This window comes from Lampris incognitus, chromosome 8 (genome assembly GCF_029633865.1).
Source record: "Lampris incognitus isolate fLamInc1 chromosome 8, fLamInc1.hap2, whole genome shotgun sequence".
NCBI classification, from domain to species: Eukaryota; Metazoa; Chordata; class Actinopteri; order Lampriformes; family Lampridae; genus Lampris; species Lampris incognitus.
In genome coordinates, this window is record NC_079218.1 from 60,208,215 (window position 1) to 60,230,948 (window position 22,734).

At 47.8% G+C, this 22,734-nt stretch overlaps 1 protein-coding gene across 1 annotated transcript; it reads right to left on the bottom strand.

The window, feature by feature from the left end:
- Positions 1-581: 581 nt before the first annotated feature.
- On the bottom strand, positions 582-21,108 carry pwwp2a (PWWP domain containing 2A). Its single transcript, XM_056284646.1, is given in 4 exon segments — positions 582-750; positions 4,939-5,901; positions 19,681-19,726; positions 19,729-21,108. Coding segments are annotated over 4 exon segments (2,217 nt in total). The 5' UTR covers positions 20,867-21,108; the 3' UTR covers positions 582-680.
- Positions 21,109-22,734: the final 1,626 nt, after the last annotated feature.

Below are 22,734 nucleotides of genomic sequence, written 5' to 3' on the forward strand. Positions count from 1 at the left end.
AAGTACAATTGGGGAGGTAAAAGGGAGGAGGGGGGGGGGGAATCCACAAAAGAACCCCAAAACATTGTAACGTCAGGTGTTTCTAAAAACACTTTCCAGGAAATCAGAGAATTTCCCTGACCAAGCAGTTCTCATGGCTGAGCCTCCACACCGACCAGCCAGGGTTCACGAACCATGTGAACTTCAATTGGAAAGGAAACAAAGTTAAAAAAATAAATCTGTAATAAGGGGTTTTCACTTGAAATGAGACATTACAAAACAAAAAGCATAACTGGATGGTTTTTGTTGCCGGGGAGGCTTTGGGGGAAAACACACAGCTGGAGACCCGTTTACCGCACATCTGTTTGCAGGTGAGAAAAACTGTTTGAAAAGTATTTCAACAGAATGTGTCCAATCTCCCACAGCCACCGTGCCCACTTTAACCACGCCCACTAGACCACGCCCACTTTGACACCTCCTCCACCCAATGCCACTTTAACTCAATGGCGCCCCCTCTGCTCTCAGTGGTGCCAATAATGGAAACAGTAGCAATAACTCCAAAAAAGAAACCTCCCCCAAATGACCACGACTAGATAAGAGCGTTCTTGGAAGTTTGACAGTTTATTTATAGAGGTTTTTTTTTAAAACATCAGAAAAAAACATTTACACAATTCAACTGTGTCTTCTTGTCTTTTTTCTCCTTAACTCCCGTTTCTTTTAAACGCTTTTTTGTTTGTTTGCGTGTTGTCCCCCCATACAGTATTCTCTGATCTGCAAACAGACGGTAAAGAGAGTCCATCAATTATAAAACAACAAAACAAACGGAAAACCTTCATCATCATCATCATCATCATCATGTTTACAATACAGTTTTCTGATAACATCAGTCTAAGTCGATGTTTCCTACTCTGCAGTCTGTACAGCTCTTCTAATAGTAGTGTTTCTTAAACTTGGTGTTGAGGCCTGAAAATGGATCGCGAGCGTTTGCTCGCCGGTACTCCATATTCCAGAGCCGACTCCATGAATAACCCTACTGGGTAGACTATCCCTTTAAACACGATACTGTTCTCGACTGGACCCACCAGATGCTGGCCGAGGCCTGTTCTAGAACCCTGAGCCGTGACTTCGGAGTAAATGTGACATAAGCTGGTGGGCAGGGAGCTGCAGTGAACGCAGGTTTCTAAATCAAGGAAGGCTGTTCTGCCATCACTCGTTAACCTGTTTATCATCCATACGCGTTTACACAAATCTGAGTCCAACGCCAAAGAAATGAAGAACTGAGGATTCGGGGGTTATACAGGTGCAACAGAACCTTCTTCTCCTGAGCTCGACACACAAAATCCACGAATTTATCTGCCTTCCAGGACGAGTAGCCGTCTGGCAACTATAGCACAACAAAAACAGGAAGTAAGGCCTGACCGCAAGCTTCCCCAAACTCTCCGTAGAGCAAGCTGACGGATAAAACTCAGGTTGTTGTTGGGTTATGCTCAAAGAGCACACAGGAAGACCTCCGACTCTCCTTTAGAACCCAGAACACCACTGAACTGATTCTCAACACCCGGGGTGACGCCAAACAACCGCCTGCTGGAACACAGCTTCTATAAAATAACATCAGCCCTTCATTAAGAAGCACAACCTGTGACTGACCCCAACCAACTGACAACAGCCTGCTTTAAACGGCTACTATTGTGCCTAACACCTTGAGACTCTGTCATTGTGCAAATTAGGAAAGGTCTAACCATCTGATGGCTGCTGACATCCAAGCAAGTACCTCCTGGTGATAGAGGTGAGGAAACGGGCACTAGTTAAAACCTTCCATATGATAACCAGAAAGTACTGAACCCTGAACCACAGACTGGTGCAGGGCTGCCACTGGCTGACTCTGCTGAGCATTGTTGTGTGCTTGTGTGTCTGTAGGACAGTCTTGCCGAGGTATTGAGCTTGTACAGACCTGATTAAACAGCCCTTTTTTTCTTTGGAGTCATGGAGTATTTTTCATTTCAGTTACCCTGACTGCTAGCACTGACGGCATTCTTCACTTCAACCAAATGACACCACAAGCATCAAGCTAACTTAGCTAGCTCACTCACAACTAGTGGTACCATCAAGCGTCAGCAAAACAACGTACACAGTGCTGGGAGACACTTTTAAAGTGAAAGCAGAGTAGACTTGTTTTCCGTTTTTACCCAATTTCCAAGTCATAAAGACAAAACTGAAAAATCTTGAGCCGGCTGGGTAAACACAGACAACCCTACACACACACAGACAGCGAGCATGTGGTGGGAAAAATGCCCTCAGCAAAGTCTGTTTTCCTGCAAACGAGAAGAAGTCTGCTGTGGGTGAAGATTCAGCAACATTAAAACTAATGAAGACTGGCATTCTGGCTGGTCTGGTGAAACAGTGAAGTATCTGGCCGACGGGATGAAGAGTTTGTTTCCTGCTACTGGAATCTGTCTATAACAAGCTGTCTAGATAAATCTCCTGCATGGACGTCCGGGTAGCGTGGCGGTTCAAATCCCTGTGTTACCTCCAGCCTGGTTGGGCGTCCCTGCAAACACAATCGGCCGTGTCTTTGGGTGGGAAGCTGGATATGGGTATGTGTCCTGGCCACTGGGGGAACTGGGGAGAATAGCGTGATCCTCCCATGTGCTACGTCCCCCTGGTGAAACTCCTCACTGTCAGGTGAAAAGAAGCGGCTGGTGACTCCACATGTATTCGGAGAAGGCATGTGGTAGTCTGCAGCCCTCCCTGGATCAGCAGAGGAGGTGGAGCAGCGACTAGGATGGCTCTGAAGAGTGGGGTAATTGGCTGGATACAACTGGGGGGGGGGGGGATACAACAAAAAAAGAAAAAAGAAAAGAAAAATCTCCTGCATGACGTTTACCACCAGAGGGAGTGATAAAACTAAAATGTGACATCAGTCTTTAAGGGGAACATTATCTGTGGCGGTGAGAGAACGGGGGGGGGGGGGTTATCATTATCATGCAGACTCCTCCAATAACAGGTGTTTGGCTAATTTAGGAGGAGGAGCTAATGTTGGATGTGTTGGTAGTTAACACAGCTTCAGTGGTTTCTGGTCTTGCTACAACCAGTTCCAGGTGTATGGTTTCTCTCCACGGTCTTGCAAAGGAACCTTGAAAAAGAGTTCCCACCTTGGCACTTGGACCAGAGATTTAAGACAGACATCTATCAGTGAGGAGAAAAGAAAACCCCTTCCTGCGCTGGACTACCAACAGAGGACAGGAAGTATTCCTCTGCTACGTACACTCATCCATCAGCCGTTTTCACCACTTCACCAGACCAGCAGATGTTTTACTGCTGTAAGGAAACAGAATGTGATCTGGCAGACGCAGACTAGTCCTTCCTGTGACGTCAGCAGCCCTGCTGGTGATTTATGTGGTAAACAGTGAGCATGTGGGTTTGTGTCAACTGGGGAGCCTGAAGCAACACTGACTGGCGTGTCTCCACCAGGAACCCAATATCTGCCCCTTATTTCTGACCAGTCCCCTTGACCCTGCAACACAGCTCACATCATAAGGTGATGGCGCCATAGCGACAACAGAAGCCCCGCCCCTCGCTGTTTAAATCAGAGCCCCCCCCCCCTCGCTAAACACTGAAAGAACAGATTTATCAGCCATCTTTCCCCCGCATCACCAGACGAGTGATGACTCTTCCCACAGGTACAAAAACAAACCCAAACCAAACAAACAAAACACAATCCAGAAAAGCAAACAAGGCCTCCTCCGCCCTCTCCGTCCGCCCAGCCTGATCATCAGCTGCAGTCTTTCAGGAGCGGAAGGAGAGAAAAAGAGACAGTGGGAGAGAGAGTGAAACGTCCGGGAGTCAACTCTCTCTTCCTGCTTCCTGTAGCTACGGGACGGGGGGAGGGGTTTAGCCGGATTAGCTGGAAGCAGCATGGAGGCGGAGCTAAGAGAGCAGGAATGGGGGGACGCTGCCATTTCTGCCTTGCTCTAGCAAAGACCAGCCTACGCACGTGTGCGCGCACACACTCACACACACACTCACACACTCACACACACACACACACACACATCGTTGGCCACCCGTCTTGCCCCCCTCCCCCACTCCTACTCCTATGTCTCAAACTGGGTAAGGAGCGCTCGGACTTCGGGTGTCAACTGCTTGGCGGCACGTGCAGCCTCAGCTATGGCTCGGCGGTACGGCCCCTTCCTCTTCCTGTCGAAACGTGACTGGAAACTCTCCAGGAAGGGCGCCAGCTGGCCCAGCGGCAGAAGGGAGGTGGTGGGAGAGCCAAACCAGGAGACCCGCGCCTCCTGGAGTGTGGAAGGCAGGGGGTGGCAGCCCTCAGGGTTGGGGGGGCGGGACACGGTGATGGTCAGGACGCGCGCTGGCCACCAGGGGAAGCCGTAGATTTTGGCCCATACAATGTCGCCCACGCAGACTGTTCGGCCGTCTGGAGCAAAACACTTAGACACCGACTTAGAGAACAAAGAGGAAGAGGAGGAAGAGGAGGATGAAGACTTACGCCTCCTTTTGGCCTCAGCACCTCCTCCTCCTCCCTCCCCCCTGCCTTCCTTGACTCTATTCTCCCCATGTTGGTCTTTGGGGGGAGGTGCGAGGGAGGTAGGAGGCGGGGGTGGTGTGCAGCAGGAGGGAGAGGAGGTAGGAGGCAATAAGGCGGGAGGAGGGAGCGGTGAGGTCAGGGAGGAGGAGAGAGGAGGAGGACAACTCACCCCACTCTCTCCCCTCTCCTCCTCTCCTCTCTCTGTAGGGGGAAGGGGGCAGAATTGAGGCGCCCTGGGAACCTCCTTGGTCTCCACAGCACTAGCCACACCTGGAGGCAAGGATGAGGGTGGGGGGGAGGGTAGGGGAGGCGCGTGCGGAGCTGTGGTGGAGGGAGGGGGCGTGGCTTGGGCAGAGGGGGCAGAGCTTGAAGCAGGCTTTGTGGTTGGAGGCGCATGGTCATCGGTACGATACCTTTGGGGTTTGAGTCGCAGGCGGGGGGGCAGGGCAGAGGGCCCGGGGGGACTGAGGTGTTGCAGGCGGCGAGTGAAGTGAACCTTCTGGGTCTGGTGCTGCAGCGCCGCAGCCCGGGTCACTGTCTGGGTATGGGCGTGGCTGTGAGTGGTGGAAACTTCCCGGGGCTGTCTCTTGGTCTGAGGGGGGGGCCGGGGTGGAGGAGTAGGGGTGCTGGGAGATGCTCTAGTGAGTACCCGCCGGGTCTTGGAGCGTTCCAGACGGACACGGCCGCTGCTGGTTGCGTGGGATGAAGATAAAGATGACGATGATGAGGCCACACCCCTAAGGACACGGCTTGAGGAGGAAGAGGATGATGAGGAAGAAGCAGGTCGCCCACTCCGCCCTGTCTTCTCTTCCCGTGGTGCATCACTCCTCAACCGCTTTACCACCACTGAAGAAGAGGAGGAAGAGGCCCCACCCTCCCCATGCCTCCTCCTTCTGGAGCCCTCCTCCCTGGGACCACCGGCAGAAACCACCCCTCTGCATTTGTCACACAGCACCTGACGTGGACGGAGCTTGATGGCATTCATGATGGAAACGGGCTCCTCCCACCGGTAGCGCCGTCGGGGCCGTCGGATCCTGCGGGGGGGTGGCTGAGGTAGAGCCTGGCTGTAGGTGTCCCTGATGAACAGAGGAGGAGGGTACGGCGCCCCTTCCTGGAACAATGGAGGAGGCTTCGAGCTCCAGGGGTGAGGAGGAGAAGCAGGAGGATGGAGGGGTTTGGAGGCAGCAATGGCCTCCACCTCCAGCTCCTCTCTCTGAGGGAGAGCATGGGAGGAGGAGACTACGTCCTGCACCACCTGCCTCTCAGCCGGGCCGTTGGCCCCGTCTATTTCCTGGTGAAGCTGCATAGAAGGCTGAGGGCGGTTCTTATGGTCCCTCTTAGGAAACACCGTGATGGGTATACCATAGGGACCAAACCTGGACAAGAGACAGACAGTGAAAGAGAGAGACAGAGGCATGAAAGAGGGCGATTTAAGTCATTACCTGAGACTGCAAAAACAGAAATCCACTAGAAAATCCATTTCCTCAACAAAGTTAACCTCAGAACAGCCAATCAGAAGCAGCCAATGATGCAACAATCTCCTGACAGGATTTCACATTCTGCCATTAATTTCTACTGCACAGCGTTAAAATACGACAAGCTTCGCTACTAGTACATGCAGGGGAGGAGTGCTTAGACGAGATCAGAATCTCTTGATCAGTGAGTCGGTGACATTCAGACTATTTGTAATTGTAACATGTCTGTGGTCTGAAGTATTTGTACATGCAATTACTTAGGACTGCACAGCTGTTCAACCAGCAAGGGGAGCCAAAATGACAGATTTATTACAGGAAATGCAGATATATTTGCACAGAACATTTTCATTCAGGACTGATTTCTTTCACTGAAATGAAGTCCAGTATTTCAATATTTCATTCAGAAATCTTATCCAAAGGAGTTGAATCAAGTGCAACTGGACTTGGTATATATCCGTGAAGACGTTTCGCCTCTCATCCAAGAGGCTTCCTCAGTTCGTGCCTTTCTGACTAGACCAAGCTAGTCTGACTGGCTGCTGATGAGACTCAGCATTTATCCTCTTTGGAGTCGTTGTCAGAGCTATAGATGTCCATGGTTGTGTTCCGATGTTTACCTACGCCCGTCTCTAACAGAGCCATAGATATGAGTGGCTCTTTTGTGTACCGATGTTTGGCCGCGCCCGTCGTTATCGGAGCTATTGATATGCGTGGCTCTTTGTGCTCTGATGTCCAGCCGGGCCCTTCGCCATCCGAGCTATTGATTTGCATTTGTTTAGCAGCGACGGTCGTTGGAGGTATTAGTTTTGACTTCATTATTCAGTGGGCATGAGAGTGGTTGGAGCCACTAGTGACCGACTGTTGTTCTTGGAGGCTAGGCTTCTTCAGTCTCCTGGGTAGAGATGAAAGGACGGCATTGTAAGTGGGAGATAGATGGTGTCGCAGACCTCCTCCTCTGTTGAGGGATGGTTTTTCCAGTTTCGCATAGATGGCTTCCTTCACCCCTCTTTCAAACCATCTATCTTCTCTGTCCAAAATGTGTACGTTGCTGTCCTCGAAGGAGTGTGTCTTCTCCTTTAGGTGTAGATAGACTGCCGAGTCTTGTCCTGAGGAGTTTGGCCTTCTGTGTTGGGCCATCCGTTTGTGTAGTGGTTGTTTGGTTTCTCCTATGTATAGGTCAGTGCAATCCTCATTGCATTGCAAAACATACACGATTGCTGTCCAAACAGAAACCAAACACGCATATCTATGGCTCTGTTAGAGACGGGCGTTGGTAAACATCTGATCACAAAGAGCCACGCATATCAATAGCTCCGATAACGACGGACGCGGCCAAACATCGGTACACAAAAAGAGCCACTCATATCTATGGCTCTGTTAGCGACGGGCGTTGGTAAACATCGGAACACAAAGAGCCATGGACATCTATAGCTCCGACAACGACTCCTAGAGGATAGATTCTGAGTCTCATCAGCAGCCAGTCAGACTAGCTTGGTCTAGTCAGAAAGGCACGAACTGAGGAAGCCTCTTGGATGAGAGGCGAAACGTCTTCACGGATATATACCAAGTCCAGTTGCACTTGATTCAACTCCTTTGGATAACCATGACCTGAATGAATGCAAACATTCACAGACATTCAGAAATCTTATTCGAGTGTGTAGTTACTCTTTAAACACTATACCCATCATCTATCCATTATCTTTCATCCCTTCATCTATGATAGTAGACCATGCGATGCGGCTTGCTGGTATCAAATTGCAATGTAACCTCAGAATCAGAATCAGATTTATTGCAAGAACATAAAAGGGAATTTGTCTTGGTATGTTGGTGCAAGAGGGCAAAATCAACAGTAAACAGTAAAAGTTAAAAAGAATAATAAATAATATATATTATACACAAGCTAAAATAAAATAAAAATGAAACTTAGGTGCAATCAACACTGGTTCAGAGTTGAACATGAGACCACATGGCAACCTCTGATGCCCGGCACTGGGTGGCAGGAGCTGTATTTACAAAAAGTTAAGATAGAATTTTAAGAAGTTATTTACAGAATAAGAGTTATTTACAGGATAGTGTAGATTTCATGCAGGGTGTCCTTAAACAGAGAGCACAGTAGGGAAGATAAAAGGGGGTGGGGCGGTGGGTTAGTGGCAATATCAGGATCTGTGGATGCCTGGGGGCTTGTTAGCCTCTTGCCAGAGAGGAGTGTTAGACCATGACCAGGGTGAGAAGGGTCAGCCATGATCTTCCCTGCTTGCCTCACAGTGTCCTGGAGGCGTACAGGTCATGGGGAGACAGCAGTTGCAGCCAATCACCCTCTCAGCAGAGTGAATGATACGCTGAAGTCTGCCCTTGTCCTTGGCGGTGCAGCAATATACCAGATAGTGATGGAGGAGGTGAGGATGGACTCAATGATGGCAGTATAGAAGTGCACCATCATTGGATTTAGAAGGTTGAACCTTTTCTGCTGCCACAGGAAGTACAACATCAGCTCCATCCCACTTGAGATCCTGGCTGACGATGGTGCCCCGGAAGCGGGGGGATTCCACAGTGTCTACTGGGGAGCCACACAGGATGATGGGGGAAGGTGGGGCTGGGTACTTTCTGAAGTCCACAACCATCTCAACTATCTTTACAGCATTAAGTTCCAAGTTGTTTTGGCTGCACCAGGACATCAGATGGTCAATCTCCCACCTGTAGGTGGACTCATTCTCACCAGAGATAAGCCCAATAAGGATGGTGTCATCAGCTAACTTCAGGAGCTTGGCTGACTGGTGACAGGCGGTGCAGCTGCTCATATACAGGGAGGAGAGTAGACACAGCCTTGAGGGGAACCGGTGCTGATGGTCAGGGAGTCAGAGATGTGTTTCCCCAGCTTCATATGCTACTTCCTGTCAGATAGGAAGTCGGTAATCCACCTGCAGGTAGAGACAGGCACACGAAGCTGGGAAAGCTTGTCCTGCAGCAGATCCGGGAAGATGGTGTTGAAGGCAGAGCTGAAATCCACATACAGGATCCTGGCATAGGTTCCTGCAGAGTTTAGTTGCTGGATGATGAAGTGAAGCACCATGTTTACTGCATCGTCCAGAGACCTGCTGGCAAACTGCAGGGAGTCCAGGTGTGGGTCAGTGATAGTTTTAAGGTGGGACAGAACAAGGCGCTCAAAAGACTTCATCACCACAGAGGTCAGGGTGACGGGTCTGTAGTCATTGAGTCCTGTGGTCCTTGGTTTTTTGGGGACAGGAATGATGGTGGAGGTTTTGAAGCAGGCTAGTACATGTCATGTTTCCAGTGAGGTGTTAAAAATGTCTGAACACTGGACACAGCTTATCGGCACAGTGCATCAGGGTGGAGGGACACAGTCTGGTCCAGCTGCTTTGCAGGGGTTCTGTCTCTTGAACAGCCTGTTAACATCCCTCTCCAGGCACGTTAACAGGCTGTTAACAGACATCAACTGGGGGGAATAGCATGATCCTCCCACATGCTATGTCTCCCTGGTGAAACTCCTTACTGTCAGGTGAAAAGAAGTGTCTGGTGATTCCACATGTATCGGAGGAGGCACGTGGTAAGTCTGCAGCCCTCCCCGGATCAGCAGAGGGGGTGGAGCAGAGACCGGAACGGCTCAGAAGAGTGGGGTAATTGGCTGGATACAATTGGGAAGAGAAAAAAAGGGGGGGACCCCCAAAAAAAGACTACACAAATATGACTTGATTTACAAAAATGAGCCTCCAGTAGCCAGATAGAAATCCAACACTCCTCAAGCTCTTTGCCACATAACATGAAAATTATTTCCTCCAGAAGGTTGCCTACTTTTTACCCATCTTTTCTGAAAGGGTGAGTTAAAAACAAATGTGGCTCAAGAAACTATTCCATGTTCACTGTCCTAACCTGCAGACACAACACCACTTCAACCAGCTGCAGGTAGTTTAAACACAAGATCACCAGCCACCCCTTGTGCACATGGAGGTTTGTGTCAGTAAGACTAATCAGATTATTACCCCATCATTCAACATGCATTTTATATGGTGGGTATGAAGCCATATTTCCGGCTGTGTCCTTCAACCCAAAAACCAGAGTCCAAGCCTCCAATCGGCTAAAGTGTTTTTGAAGCAAGACACTTCAGACCATCCTGACCTCTGACTTGTCTGTAAAGTGGACAAGAGGAAGAGGACTTTCCTACAGGACTGATGTCAGGCACAAAAATGTCTGTCTTTTTCCATTTAATTCTTTCATCAACTGTGAATATTTAATCAGATCGAGCACAGATGGCGAGTCCCTTGTCCCCTTAACAAAATAACAGATGTGAGCTGTTGAATCCAGCAGTGTGCCCTCTTAACAGAGAGACCAGCACATATGACTTATCACACTGGCACATGTGACTTATCACACCAGTCAGTTCTTCTCCACCTGTCTCAGCATCTCACAAGCCATCTTCAACACTACTCACATGGACAGAGAACATGGGGCTTTACCTTCACTGTCCAATTTAGAACTACGGTCCTGAGGATTTTCCTTTCCTTTTTGATACTTTTTTTCCCTCTTTGTGACAGAAGAGTACCAGCAAGAGTTAAAGGGAAGGTTTACAAGATGATTGTGAGACCAGCTATGATATATAGTTTGGAGACAGTGGTACTGACGAGAAGACAGGAGGCAGAGCTGGAAGTGGGAGTGAAGAAGAAGGACAGGATTAGGAACGAGTATATTAGAGGGACAGATCAGGTTGGACGGTTTGGAGACAAAGCAAGAGAGACAAGATGGAGATGGTTTGGACATGTGTGGAGGAGAGATACTGGGTATAGTGGGAGAAGGATGCTGAATATGGAGCTGCCAGGGAAGAGGAGAAGAGGAAGGCCAAAGAGGAGGTTTATGGATGTGGTGAAAGAGGACATGCAGGTGGCTGGTGTGACAAGGACGATGCAGAGGACAGGAAGAGATGGAAATAGATTATCTGCTGTGGCGACCCCTAATGGGAGCAGCAGAAAGTAGTAGAAGTAGTAGTAGTAGTAGTAGTAGTAGTAGTAGTAGTAGTAGTAGAGGTGTATTTAAGACAATGTCAAATCCTTGAATATCAAATCATGTGGACTTTAAAATCCACTTTATTTTGTCGTATTCTTACAACGAGGTGTGCTGTTACATCGAATTTCTTTTCTGCATGTAACCATCCTATTGTATAGGAACAGTAGGCAGCTGCAGTGCCTGGGGACCACTCCAGTCCTTTCCATTGCCTTGCTGAGGGGCACAGGCAGGAGTATTAACCCTAACATGCATGTCTTTTTGATGGTGGGAGGAAACCGGAGCACCCGGAGGAAACCCACGCAGACACAGGGAGAACATGCAAACGCCACACAGAAAGGACCTGGGACAGTCTGGGGTTCGAAACCAGGACCTTCTTGCTGTGAGGAAGAACACTAACCACTAGGCCACCGTGCCGCCTGTAGTAGTATGTGATGTGATGTGAATGGTTAGTTTCTGTTAGGACTTTGCCAGGAAAAATGATGCGGTGCATAGCGTTTTCCATCTCCATTGTCGCAGCCAAAGGGGGAAGAAGGCAGGTAGGGCTGAGTTTGAAGGGTTGAAGTTGCTGTGTCTAGCAAGCAGATAGGACAGAACAAGCTGGTAGAAGACCTTTACCAACAGACAGTACTACATCAACAAAGGTTCAACCATAATTGAACCAGGTCTGTGTCCTACCCCAACAATGTCCAACAACACACTTATATACAGTGGGTATAGAAAGCCTATACGCCCCTGTTAAAATAGCAGGTTTTGTGGTGTAAAAAAATTACAAAATAAATCATGTCAGAACCCCCCCCCCCTTTAATGTGAAATTGCAACCCATAGTGAAAAAGAAACTGAAACCTTAAGGGGAAAAAATACATAACATGGTTGTGTAAGTGTGCACACCCCTAAACTAGTGCTTTGTTTAAGCACCTTTTGGTTTTATTACAGCACTCGGTCTGTCTGGGTAAGAGTCTATCAGTCTGGTACATCTTGACTTGTCAATATTTTCCCCACTCTTCCTTACAAAAACTTTCTAGAGCCATCAACCTGCGAGGGCATCTCCTGTGCACAGCCCTCTTTTCAGGTGGATTCAGGTCTGGGCTCTGGCTGGGCCATTCCAAGGTGTTGATCTTTTGGTGAAGCCATTCCATTGTTGATTTGGATGTATGCTTTGGGCCATTGTCATGCTGAAGGATTAAATTTCTCTTCATCTTCATAGCAGAAGCCTGAAGGTTTTGCCCCAAAATCAACTGGTATTTGAAGCTTTTCATGATTCCTTCCTTCTTGACTAAAGCCCCAGTTGCAGCTGAAGAAAAGCAGCCCCAACGCACAACGCTGCCACCACCACGTTTCACCCTGCATCTGGTGTTCTTTTGGTGATGTTCTTTTGTACTAAACATACCTTTTGGAATTATGGCCAAAAGGTTCAACCTCAGAGCGTCCAGGTGGCATAGCGGTCTATTCTGTTGCCTACCAACACGGGGATCGCTGGTTCGAATCCCCATGTTACCTCTGGCTTGGTCGGGCGTCCCTACAGACACAATTAGCAGTGTCTGCGGGTGGGAAGCCGGATGTGGGTATGTGTCCTGGTCGCTGCACTAGCGCCTCCTCTGGTCGGTCAGGGCGCTTGTTCGGGGGGAGGGGGAACTGGGGGGAATAGTGTGATCCTCCCACGTGCTATGTCCCCTTGGTGAAACTCCTCAGTCAGGTGAAAAGAAGCGGCTGGCGACTCCACATGTATCAGAGGAGGCATGTGGTAGTCTGCAGCCCTCCCCGGATCAGCAGAGGCGGGTGGAGCAGCGACCGGGACGGCTCGGACGAGTGGGGTAACTGGCAAAGTAAAATTGGGGAGAAAAAGGGGGGAGGAGAGAAAAAAAGTTCAACCTTGGTCTCATTAGACCATAACACATTTTTCCATATAGTTTTGAGAGACTAGATGCATCTTTTTACAACACAGGGCTTTGAGGGTTTTTCCGTGTGAAAAGACTTCTGTCTTGCCGGCCCATAGCCCAGACATGTGAAGAATACAGGAGATTGTTGTCACATGTAGGGAGCAACCAGTACTTGCCAGAAATTCCTGCAGATCCTTTAATGCTGCTGTAGGCCTCTTGGCAGCCTCTCTGAACAGTTTTCTCCTTGTCTTCTTGTTAATTTTTGAGGGCGGTCCTGTGCCATATTTCCTCCACTTCATGTTCCATGGCATATCTAAAAAATTCTTTCGTACGCCTCTCCTGATCGATCCCTTTCAACAATGAGATACAGTTCATGTATCATGGATCATTCATCTTCACCACGAGGATGTTCCTGACATCCTATTGGTGGCATCAACTGCAAAATTCAGCTGCACAAACATCTCACAAAGCGTGACCTGTATCGCTGACATATATATATGTGTGTGTGTGTGTGTGTGTGTGTGTGTGTACATGTATATACACACACACACACACACACACACACACACACACACACACACACACTATATGTACAAAAGTATTGGGACACACCTCTTAATCACTGAATCCAGGTGTTTCATTCAGACCCATTACAACAGGTGTATAAATCAAACAGCTGGCCATGCAGTCTGTATTTACAAACATTTGTGAAAGATTGGGTCATTCTGAAGAGCTCAGTGGATTCAAGCGTGGTACCGTCATAGGATGCCACCTTTGCAATAAGTCAGGTCGTGAGATTTCTTCCCTGCTGGATATTCCACGGCCAACTGTAAGTGGTATTATTGAAAAGTGGAAGCGTTTAGGAACAGCAGCAACTCAGCCAGGGAGTGGCAGACCACGTAAAGTCACACAGCAGGGTCAAAGAGTGCCGAGGCGCATAGTGCGTACAAGTCTCCAACTCTCTGTTGACTCAATAATGCAGAGTTCAAAACTTCCTCTGGCATTAACATCAGCACAAAAACTGTGCGCCGGGAGCTTCATAGAATGGGTTTCCATGGCCAAGCAGCTGCATGCAAGCCTTACATCACCAAGCACAATGCTAAGCGTGGGATGGAGTGGTGTAAAGCACGCTGCCACTGGACTCTGGGGCAGGGGAAACATGTTCTGTGGAGTGATGAATCACGCTTCTCTGTCTGGCAGTCTGATGGACGAGTCTGGGTTTGGTGGATGCCAGGAAAACGTTACCTGCCTGACTGCACTGTGCCAACTGTACAGTTTGGTGGAGGAGGGATAATGGTATGGGGTTGTTTTTCAGGGGTTGGGCTAGGCCCTTAGTTCCAGTGAAGGGAAATCTTAATACTTCAGCATACCAAGACATTTTGGACAAGTCTATGCTTCCAACTTTGTGGGGACAGTATGGGGAGGGCCCTTTTCTGTTCCAGCATGACTGTGCCCCAGTGCACAAAGCAAGATCCATTAAGACGTGGTTGGGTGAGTTTGGTGTGGAAGAACTTGACTGGTCTGCACAGAGCCCTGACCTCAACCCCATCGAACACCTTTGGGATGAAACTAGAATGGAGATTGCAAGCCAGGTCTTCTCGTCCAACATCAGTGCCTGACCTCACAAATACTCTTCTGGATGAATGGGCAAAAATTCCCACAGGCACACTCCAAAATCTGTGAAAAGCCTTCCCAGAAGAGAGTGGAAGCTGTTACAGCTGCAAAGGAGGGACCAACTCCATATTAATGCCTGTGGATTTAGAATGGGATGTCATAAAAGCTCCTGTAGGTGTAATGGCCAAGTGTCCCAATACTTTTGTACAAATAGTGTGTGTATGTGTGTATGAGAGAGAGAGAGAGAGAGAGAGAGAGAGAGAGAGAGAGAGAGAGAGAGAGAGAGAGAGAGAGAGAGAGAGACAGACAGACAGACAGACACAGAGAGAGAGACAGAGAGAGCATGACAGAGTGAGAAAGAGAAAGACAGACAGACAGACAGACAGACAGACAGACAGAGAGAGAGAGAGAGAGAGAGAGAGAGAGAGAGAGAGAGAGAGAGAGAGAGAGAGAGAGAGAGAGAGAGAGAGAGAGAGAGACAGACAGACAGACAGACAGACAGACAGACAGACACAGAGAGAGAGACAGAGAGAGCAAGACAAAGTGAGAAAGAGACAGACGGACAGACAGACAGACAGACAGACAGACAGACACAGAGAGAGCAAGACAGAGTGAGAAAGAGACAGACGGACAGACAGACAGACAGACAGACAGACAGACAGAGAGAGAGAGAGAGAGAGAGGAGAGAGAAGAGAGAGAGAGAGAGAGAGAGAGAGAGAGAGAGAGAGAGAGACAGACAGACAGACAGACAGACAGACAGGACAGACAGACAGACAGACAGACAGACACAGAGAGAGACAGAGAGAACAAGACAGAGTGAGAAAGAGACAGACGGACAGACAGACAGACAGACAGACAGACAGACAGACACAGAGAGAGACAAGAGAGAGCAAGACAGAGTGAGAAAGAGACAGACGGACAGACGACAGACAGACAGACAGACACAGACAGAGAGAGAGAGAGACAGACAGACAGACAGACAGACAGACAGACAGACACAGAGAGAGAGACAGAGAGAGCAAGACAGAGTGAGGAAGAGACAGACAGACAGACAGACAGACAGACAGACAGACAGACAGACAGACAGACAGACAGAGAGAGATAGAGAGAGAGAGAATATCTGTGGGCACGGGGCAAGTCTTTGGTATCAGAGGCGTTCGGGTTTCCGTTTCCATTTTAGGCCAAGTAATATTGACCAATCACATTTGAGTAGGCGGCAATTTCTACAGGACTATGCTCTGGTTGTATTTTGGTAACCATCCGTGTGGGGGAGCGGAAGAGGCAGAATACATTGGCTGATTCCGTTGCCTACCAACATGGGGATCGCCAGTTCGAAATCCCCGTGTTACCTCCAGCTTGGTCGGGCACCACTGACTGACACAATTGGCCGTGTCTGCGGGTGGGAAGCCAGATGTGGGTATGTGTCTTGGTCGCTGCACTAGCGCCTCCTTTGGTTGGTCAGGGCACCTGTTCAGGGGGGAGGGGAAACTGGGAGGAATAGTGTGATCCTCCCATGCACTATGTCCCCCTGGTGAAAGTCCTCACTGTCAGGTGAAAAGAAGCAGCTGGTGACTCCACATGTATGGGAGGAGGCATGTGGTAGTCTGCAGCCCTCCCCGGATCAGCAGAGGGGGTGGAGCAGAGACCGGGATGGCTAGGAAGAGTGGGGTAATTGGCCAAGTACAATTACGGAGAAAAAGGGAGGAACATTTGAAAAAAAAAGGAAAGAAAAAAGAAAAAAGAATACGCTGGCGGAAATGTCGTGTTGATGTTTGTGTGTTGTGTAGAGAAACGGTCGACTCGTGTCGACTGCTCATGAAACAATCCGGTCGTAGACGTCGTCTCTCAACTCCAAGTCCGTTGTCGCATGTCAAGTTGCTAATCCGACTGCAAACAATGATGGGCGAATAGAAGAGGAAGAGTCTTCATTGGAAACAGAAGCCAGCAGCCAGCAGCTGCACCCGACGCCCCCAAAACACCGACGACGATTTAGCTCCGGGCACACCGACGTAGCCTCAGAACCCAGAGGCTACATCGTCCGACAATGATTTAGCCTCTGGGGTCCAGGATCAGAACGCCTGCTCATCTCAGGTGTACAACCTGGAATCTTTCTGGACCAAGTAGGGAAAGTAAGGACCAAGTAGCATGCAAACTGTACAACCATTAATTAGCATACTGTAACTGTACAACAAGCCTAGGGACACACATGCGTACCATCATCACAACGTATGTGCTCATATCTGTTTGCACCATTCACGAATAAACTCTTCCAGAAGATTCCTGTCTCTGCACTTGTCAATGCAAAAGGAAAAACATGTTGGACAACTCCTTACTGGCCACCAGGTAAGGCCTATATCTCACCTGGGAATCTGAGTCCAATGTTCATTTTGGCAGGAATTTAGTCTTCGTCTTTTCCTGAAATCTGTGATGACTTTTAGCCTTTTGCAGTCCTTCATTTTACCTTAGTTTTAGTGAACTTCATCTCAACTTACGTCTAGTTTTAGTCACATACGTTTTAGACAAATATTAGTCAGAAAGTCTTTTTTGAGGTTGAACTGATGCCTACGCATTTCACTGCCAGCAATGCCTGCCACGCTCTATTGTTGTGCGTTGGACAAATAAAATACAATTTGAAGGCTCTATGCTGTCATCAGGACACTGTTTTAATGAACCTGTCTGTTGTCTCACGGGTCAAAATGACCATAACAGTGTTTAACAGCACAGACAAGACTCTAATGATCTGTTTCAACCTGACATGTGGTGACTTGTCCTAGAGGGATCCCAACATTAGAAACAGTGAGACGTTGTGTTTGTTCATATTTCCATGGAAGCTGTACACCACTAGGGTACTAAGACTGTCTCAGGGTTATGTGTGACCCTAAGACATGTGTGGGTCGTGTGTGACCCTAAGACATGTGTGGGTCATGTGACCCTATATAAATAAGCGAGGGGTGTCCAGTGATTAGATGCAGTCTCTCTACAGTGTGCAGAGGGGAAACCCAGACAGTCACACAGCTTGCAGTGAATGACAGCTTGTTCTTCCTGCACAACAGATTTGGGGTTTAAAGTTAAATGAAGTTGCTTTAATTTAGAGGTTTAATGAAGGCGGTTCATAAAGACCCTTAAGACAGGGGCAGTACACACAATGTGTGGACAACACAATGGTTAGGTGTTTTCTCCCCAATAACACAACTATTAGCAGAATTGAGGTTGATTTGACTGTGATCATGAGCACACGGCATGCCGCACAATCTGACCCACTCAGTGTAGAAGACGGTCAACTCTTGTCAGGATGAACTGACAGCCAGGATTCTGCACAACTCAATTTAGACGTCTGTTCTTACAGTACTGACATCTTCCTGAAATCATATGTTCTTGAAGGAAACTAAAGAGACTTCCCTGTATTTTTTGTGTAAGAAGCGACGCGTCGTGATCATCTCGTCGTGAAAGAAAGGACCATCAACGAATACTCGTCAATATTTTCCTTGACAAAATTAACAGTTTGAGACGTTTTTACGAATTTGAATTTAAATCTACCTTTCTGTTCCACATATCAAAGAGGGTTTTTCGTGAGTAGGGTTGGGTACCATTCACATTTGAACCGACACTGATACCGGTATCTGGAATTCAGAACCAGTGCCTAATGGTATCTTTGTTTTGGTACTTTACTCTCTCTGTCATAACAAAAATGTAATTTCAGTTGCAAAAATAAGTCAAAATTTCTCAATTTCAGCAGTATTATCTATCTATACCTCACCTATATCTATACACCATCTCTACTTCATCCATATCTATACACCATTTATACTTCATCCATATCTATACACCTTCTCTACTTCATCTATACACCATCTCTACTTCATCTATATCCACACACCATCTATATCTATACATCATCTATACTTCATCCATATCTATACACCATCTCTACTTCATCTATATCCACACACCATCTATATCTATACGTCATCTATACTTTATCCATATCTATACACCATCTCTACTTCATCTATATCCACACACCATCTATATCTATACACCTTCTCTACTTCATCTATATCTATACACCATCTATACTTCATCTATATCCACACACCATCTATATCTATACATCATATATACTTCATCTATATCTATACACTACCTATACTTCATCTATATCCATACACTACCTATACTTCAACTAATCCATACACCATCTATTTATACACTATCTATACTTCATCTATATCTATACACATCTATACTTCATCTATATACATACATCATCTATATCTATACACCATCTATACTTCATCTATATCCATACACCATCTATATCTATACACTATCTATACTTCATCTATATCTATACACCATCCATACTTCATCTATATCTATACACCATCTATACCTCATCCATATCTATCACATCTATACTTCATCTATATCTATACACCATCTATACTTAATCTATATCCATATACCATCTATATCTATACACCATCTATACCTCATCCATATCCATACACCGTCTATATCTATACACCATCTATACCTCATCCATATCTTTACACATCTATACTTCATCTATATCTATACACTACCTATACTTCATCTATATCCATACTTCATCTATATCTATACACCATCTATACCTCATCCATATCTATACACATCTATACTTCATCTATATCTATACACCATCTATACCTCATTCATTCAGAGCATTCGTGTGTTGTAGCCGTATGCTGGCGTGGCCCAGCTATCAACCAGCCTCTCAGAGACGACACGAGCTGGTTTTCAACCACCATGACAACCACTGTCATGTTAATATGATGCGTTAGAATACCCTAAGAGTTCGGTTTCGGGGGGGGGGGTAATCTAACAGACCCGGGTTCACAAGTTAGAAATGGACCTATCAAATAAACCATACTGGATCGTATGCTGTGTATTATACCTCAACAATAACCCCAAACTAAAGCTGGGAAACTCATAGTACCAGTCATCAGTATGAACACTGGACCTCTGATCCAGGGTTCTGGTCGTTAAGAAGAATCTTAATGGAAAGAGGGACATTTTCAGTCAAGTATAAATGTATTTCACATGAACACGTATGTATAAGTTACGTTTGTGAATATTTGTGTACTAGCAGTTGTGTGTACAGTCTGTGTGGCGGGTCTATGTATTGGATTACCGTTTGGACAGGTCCATCAGAACCCCGGAGAAAATCTTCTCCCCAACCGGAAGGAAACCACCAGCGCGTCATCGATGATGTGGTCCAGTGAGACTCGCACCTCGGACCCGGGCGTCAGCTGCTCCACAGAGCCGGGCTCAGCAGCGCCGGGACACGGTACCGGAGGTTTGGATTCGATGCTGCAGGGCTCCACGGCCGGCTCGCCGGCAGTCTTCTCCAGCTTGTGGTTCGGAGTGTCCATCAGCCTCCGCTTTGGCGAGCGGCAGGGCGAGGAAGAGCAAGAGTCTGGGCGGTTCCGGGAGAGGGACACCGGCGAGGGGCTGACGTTATGGACCGAACCGGGCTGGCTTGTCACTGGAAGCTCGTCCGAGACGATAGAGTTCTGCTGAGAATAAGAGAAGTCATACTTATGACTGTAACACGTAGCTGTGTCTACGTTCACGGCGGTGGTTCCGGCGGGCGTCTGGCCTCGGCTCTCCGACACGGAGAGCGGGTCTGAATTACCATCCGACACCGCGCCGTCCGCTGGCTCCGTGTACGCCGCGGTACCGGGCACAGCAACCGGAGCGTCCTCCGCGGGTCCGGGCCTAAGCTCCGGTTCGGTGAGTGATATGAAGCTTATGTCCACCGACTGGGTTATCCTGGCCTCGGCCCGATTCTGATAATACTCGTTGGTCGTGACGTTGGTCGTCGGTTCCGCCGGTTCCGCCAACGACAGGCCGGCCTCCGTGACAAGAGGGTGCGCGGGGAAGGAGTGCAGGAAGACGGCAGAGGGCTGCGGGTCCGTCGGGATGCGCTGCTGGTATACCTTCCGGCCCGCCTCCGGCTCTACCACCGCGGGCGAGAACCGCTCACTGGGCCCGACTAACGGGGACGGGTACTTGGACACTGTTTGGTCGTTATCGGTGGTGATAACGGGGTTTTCCTCCGCGGCTTTTCCCGCCCCGGCGTCCCGCTCCAGCCCGACATGGCCGCATTCTTCTGCCGCCACATCCCCATCTTTCACATGGGGGGCGACGAGCTCCGTCACCGGGGAGAACTCCCGTCTCACGTCGGTCTCCAGATCGGTGTTCGGGCGGATCGGCCCGCCCGTGCCCGGTTGGAGCGGGCCCTCAGCGTCCGCTGCTGCTGCTGTTGTTGTTGTCGGAACCACCGCAGCTCCTGGCTCTGCAGCCACGGCCGCCATTTTCCTTCCGCTCTGCTTCGCTCGGTCAGGCCCTCCTCCCACCCTGCGATAGCGCCAGAACCCGCCTCTTCACCGACCAGGTGCGCTTTCGATTGGTCAGTGAGATTCACGTTTCCACTGATTGGTCTGCTCTCACGCCATTCAAAGGCAGCGTCTCGGTGACGTCTTCTGTGATTGGTCGCTTTTGTTTATCGGTGAAATTGGGCCGCCAGGGGGCGACATTGTTTAGTCTGTTATCAACAAAACCGTCAGCTGGAGAAGCAGCAAGTATTATTAACTCAATAAAAAACTGCCAGAAAACGTGGAAAGGTGAAATGGATAGAGAAAGAGCTCGCTCATCACAGCTGTTCAAGGTTTAATGACATATTTCAGTTGGTCCTCATAACCATACACACATCACTTCTCGTCCCTCAAATCCTCCACTGCCATGTTACCTCTGCAAGACATGGGCCTTACATAAGACGTTTCCCACCAGCAACGTCCGTAACAGCACGGAGGTTCACACTCCCCCAAATGTTGCCATTAAAGTCACCAGTTTTACCATTAAAGTTACCAGTGTTGCCATTAAAGTTACCAGTGTTGCCATTAAAGTCACCAGTTTTACCATTAAAGTCACCAGTTTTACCATTAAAGTTACCAGTTTTACCATTAAAGTTACCAGTTTTACCATTAAAGTTACCAGTGTTGCCATTAAAGTTACCAGTGTTGCCATTAAAGTTACCAGTTTTACCAATAAAGTTACCAGTGTTGCCATTACAGTTACCAGTGTTGCCATTAAAGTTGCCAGAGTTGCCATTAAAGTTACCAGTATTAAAGTTACTATTGTTGCCATTAAAGTTACCAGTTTTATCATTACAGTTACCAGTTTTACCATTACAGTTACCAGTTTTACCAATAAAGTTACCAGTGTTGCCATTACAGTTACCAGTGTTGCCATTAAAGTTACCAGAGTTGCCATTAACATTACCAGTGTTACCATTAGTTACCAGTTTTACCATTCAAGTTACCAGTGTTGCCATTACATTTACCAGTTTTACCATTAAAGTTACCAGTGTTGCCATTAACATTACCAGTGTTACCATTAGTTACCAGTGTTGCCATTAGTTACCAGTGTTGCCATTAGAGTTACCAGTATTAAAGTTACCAGTGTTGCCATTAAAGTTACCAGTGTTGCCATTTTGCACGTGTTGCAGGTTGAAACAAATGAGAGCAGTATAGCGTTGGCGAGTCCATAGATGGCAGACAGAAAGAATTAATGTCAATCGGGAGCAAAAATGAAGGCAACACGGTACAATTCACACTCACCAGCAGCAAAGATCTCTCTCTCTCTCTCTCTCTCTCTCTCTCTCTCTCTCTCTCTCTCTCTCTCTGTCTCTCTCTCTCTCTCTCTCTCTCTCTCTCTCTCTCTCTCTCTCTCTCTCTCTCTGTCTCTCTCTCTCTCTGTCTCTCTCTCTCTCTGTGTCTCTCTCTGTCTCTCTCTCAGACAGGCAGAGAGAGAAAGAGAGCGAGAGAGAGAATTTATTAAATCCGATAATGAAAAAGTAAAAACTGCACTGGGGGAAATGAAAGAAAGTTGTGTTGTCGTAGGACAGTTTATGTCTGCCTGCCACCACACGAGGGAACCAGGTTGAGGTGCTGATCTACATACATCAGGCCTCAGTTTTAACTGACCTTCTTTTTATTTATGTAATATATGTATATATTACTGTCTTCTTCCTGTATGTATGTAGCCCTGGCTAAATTGCATTTAGACATTTGGTTAAACTTGTTTAGAAATAAATAGTGTTCACTCTGGCTGGTGAGTAATGCAAGGTGTAAAGGCTGTAACTGCTCAGCCACAGGTTTATAAAAGTCTGGCTTCACTGAGG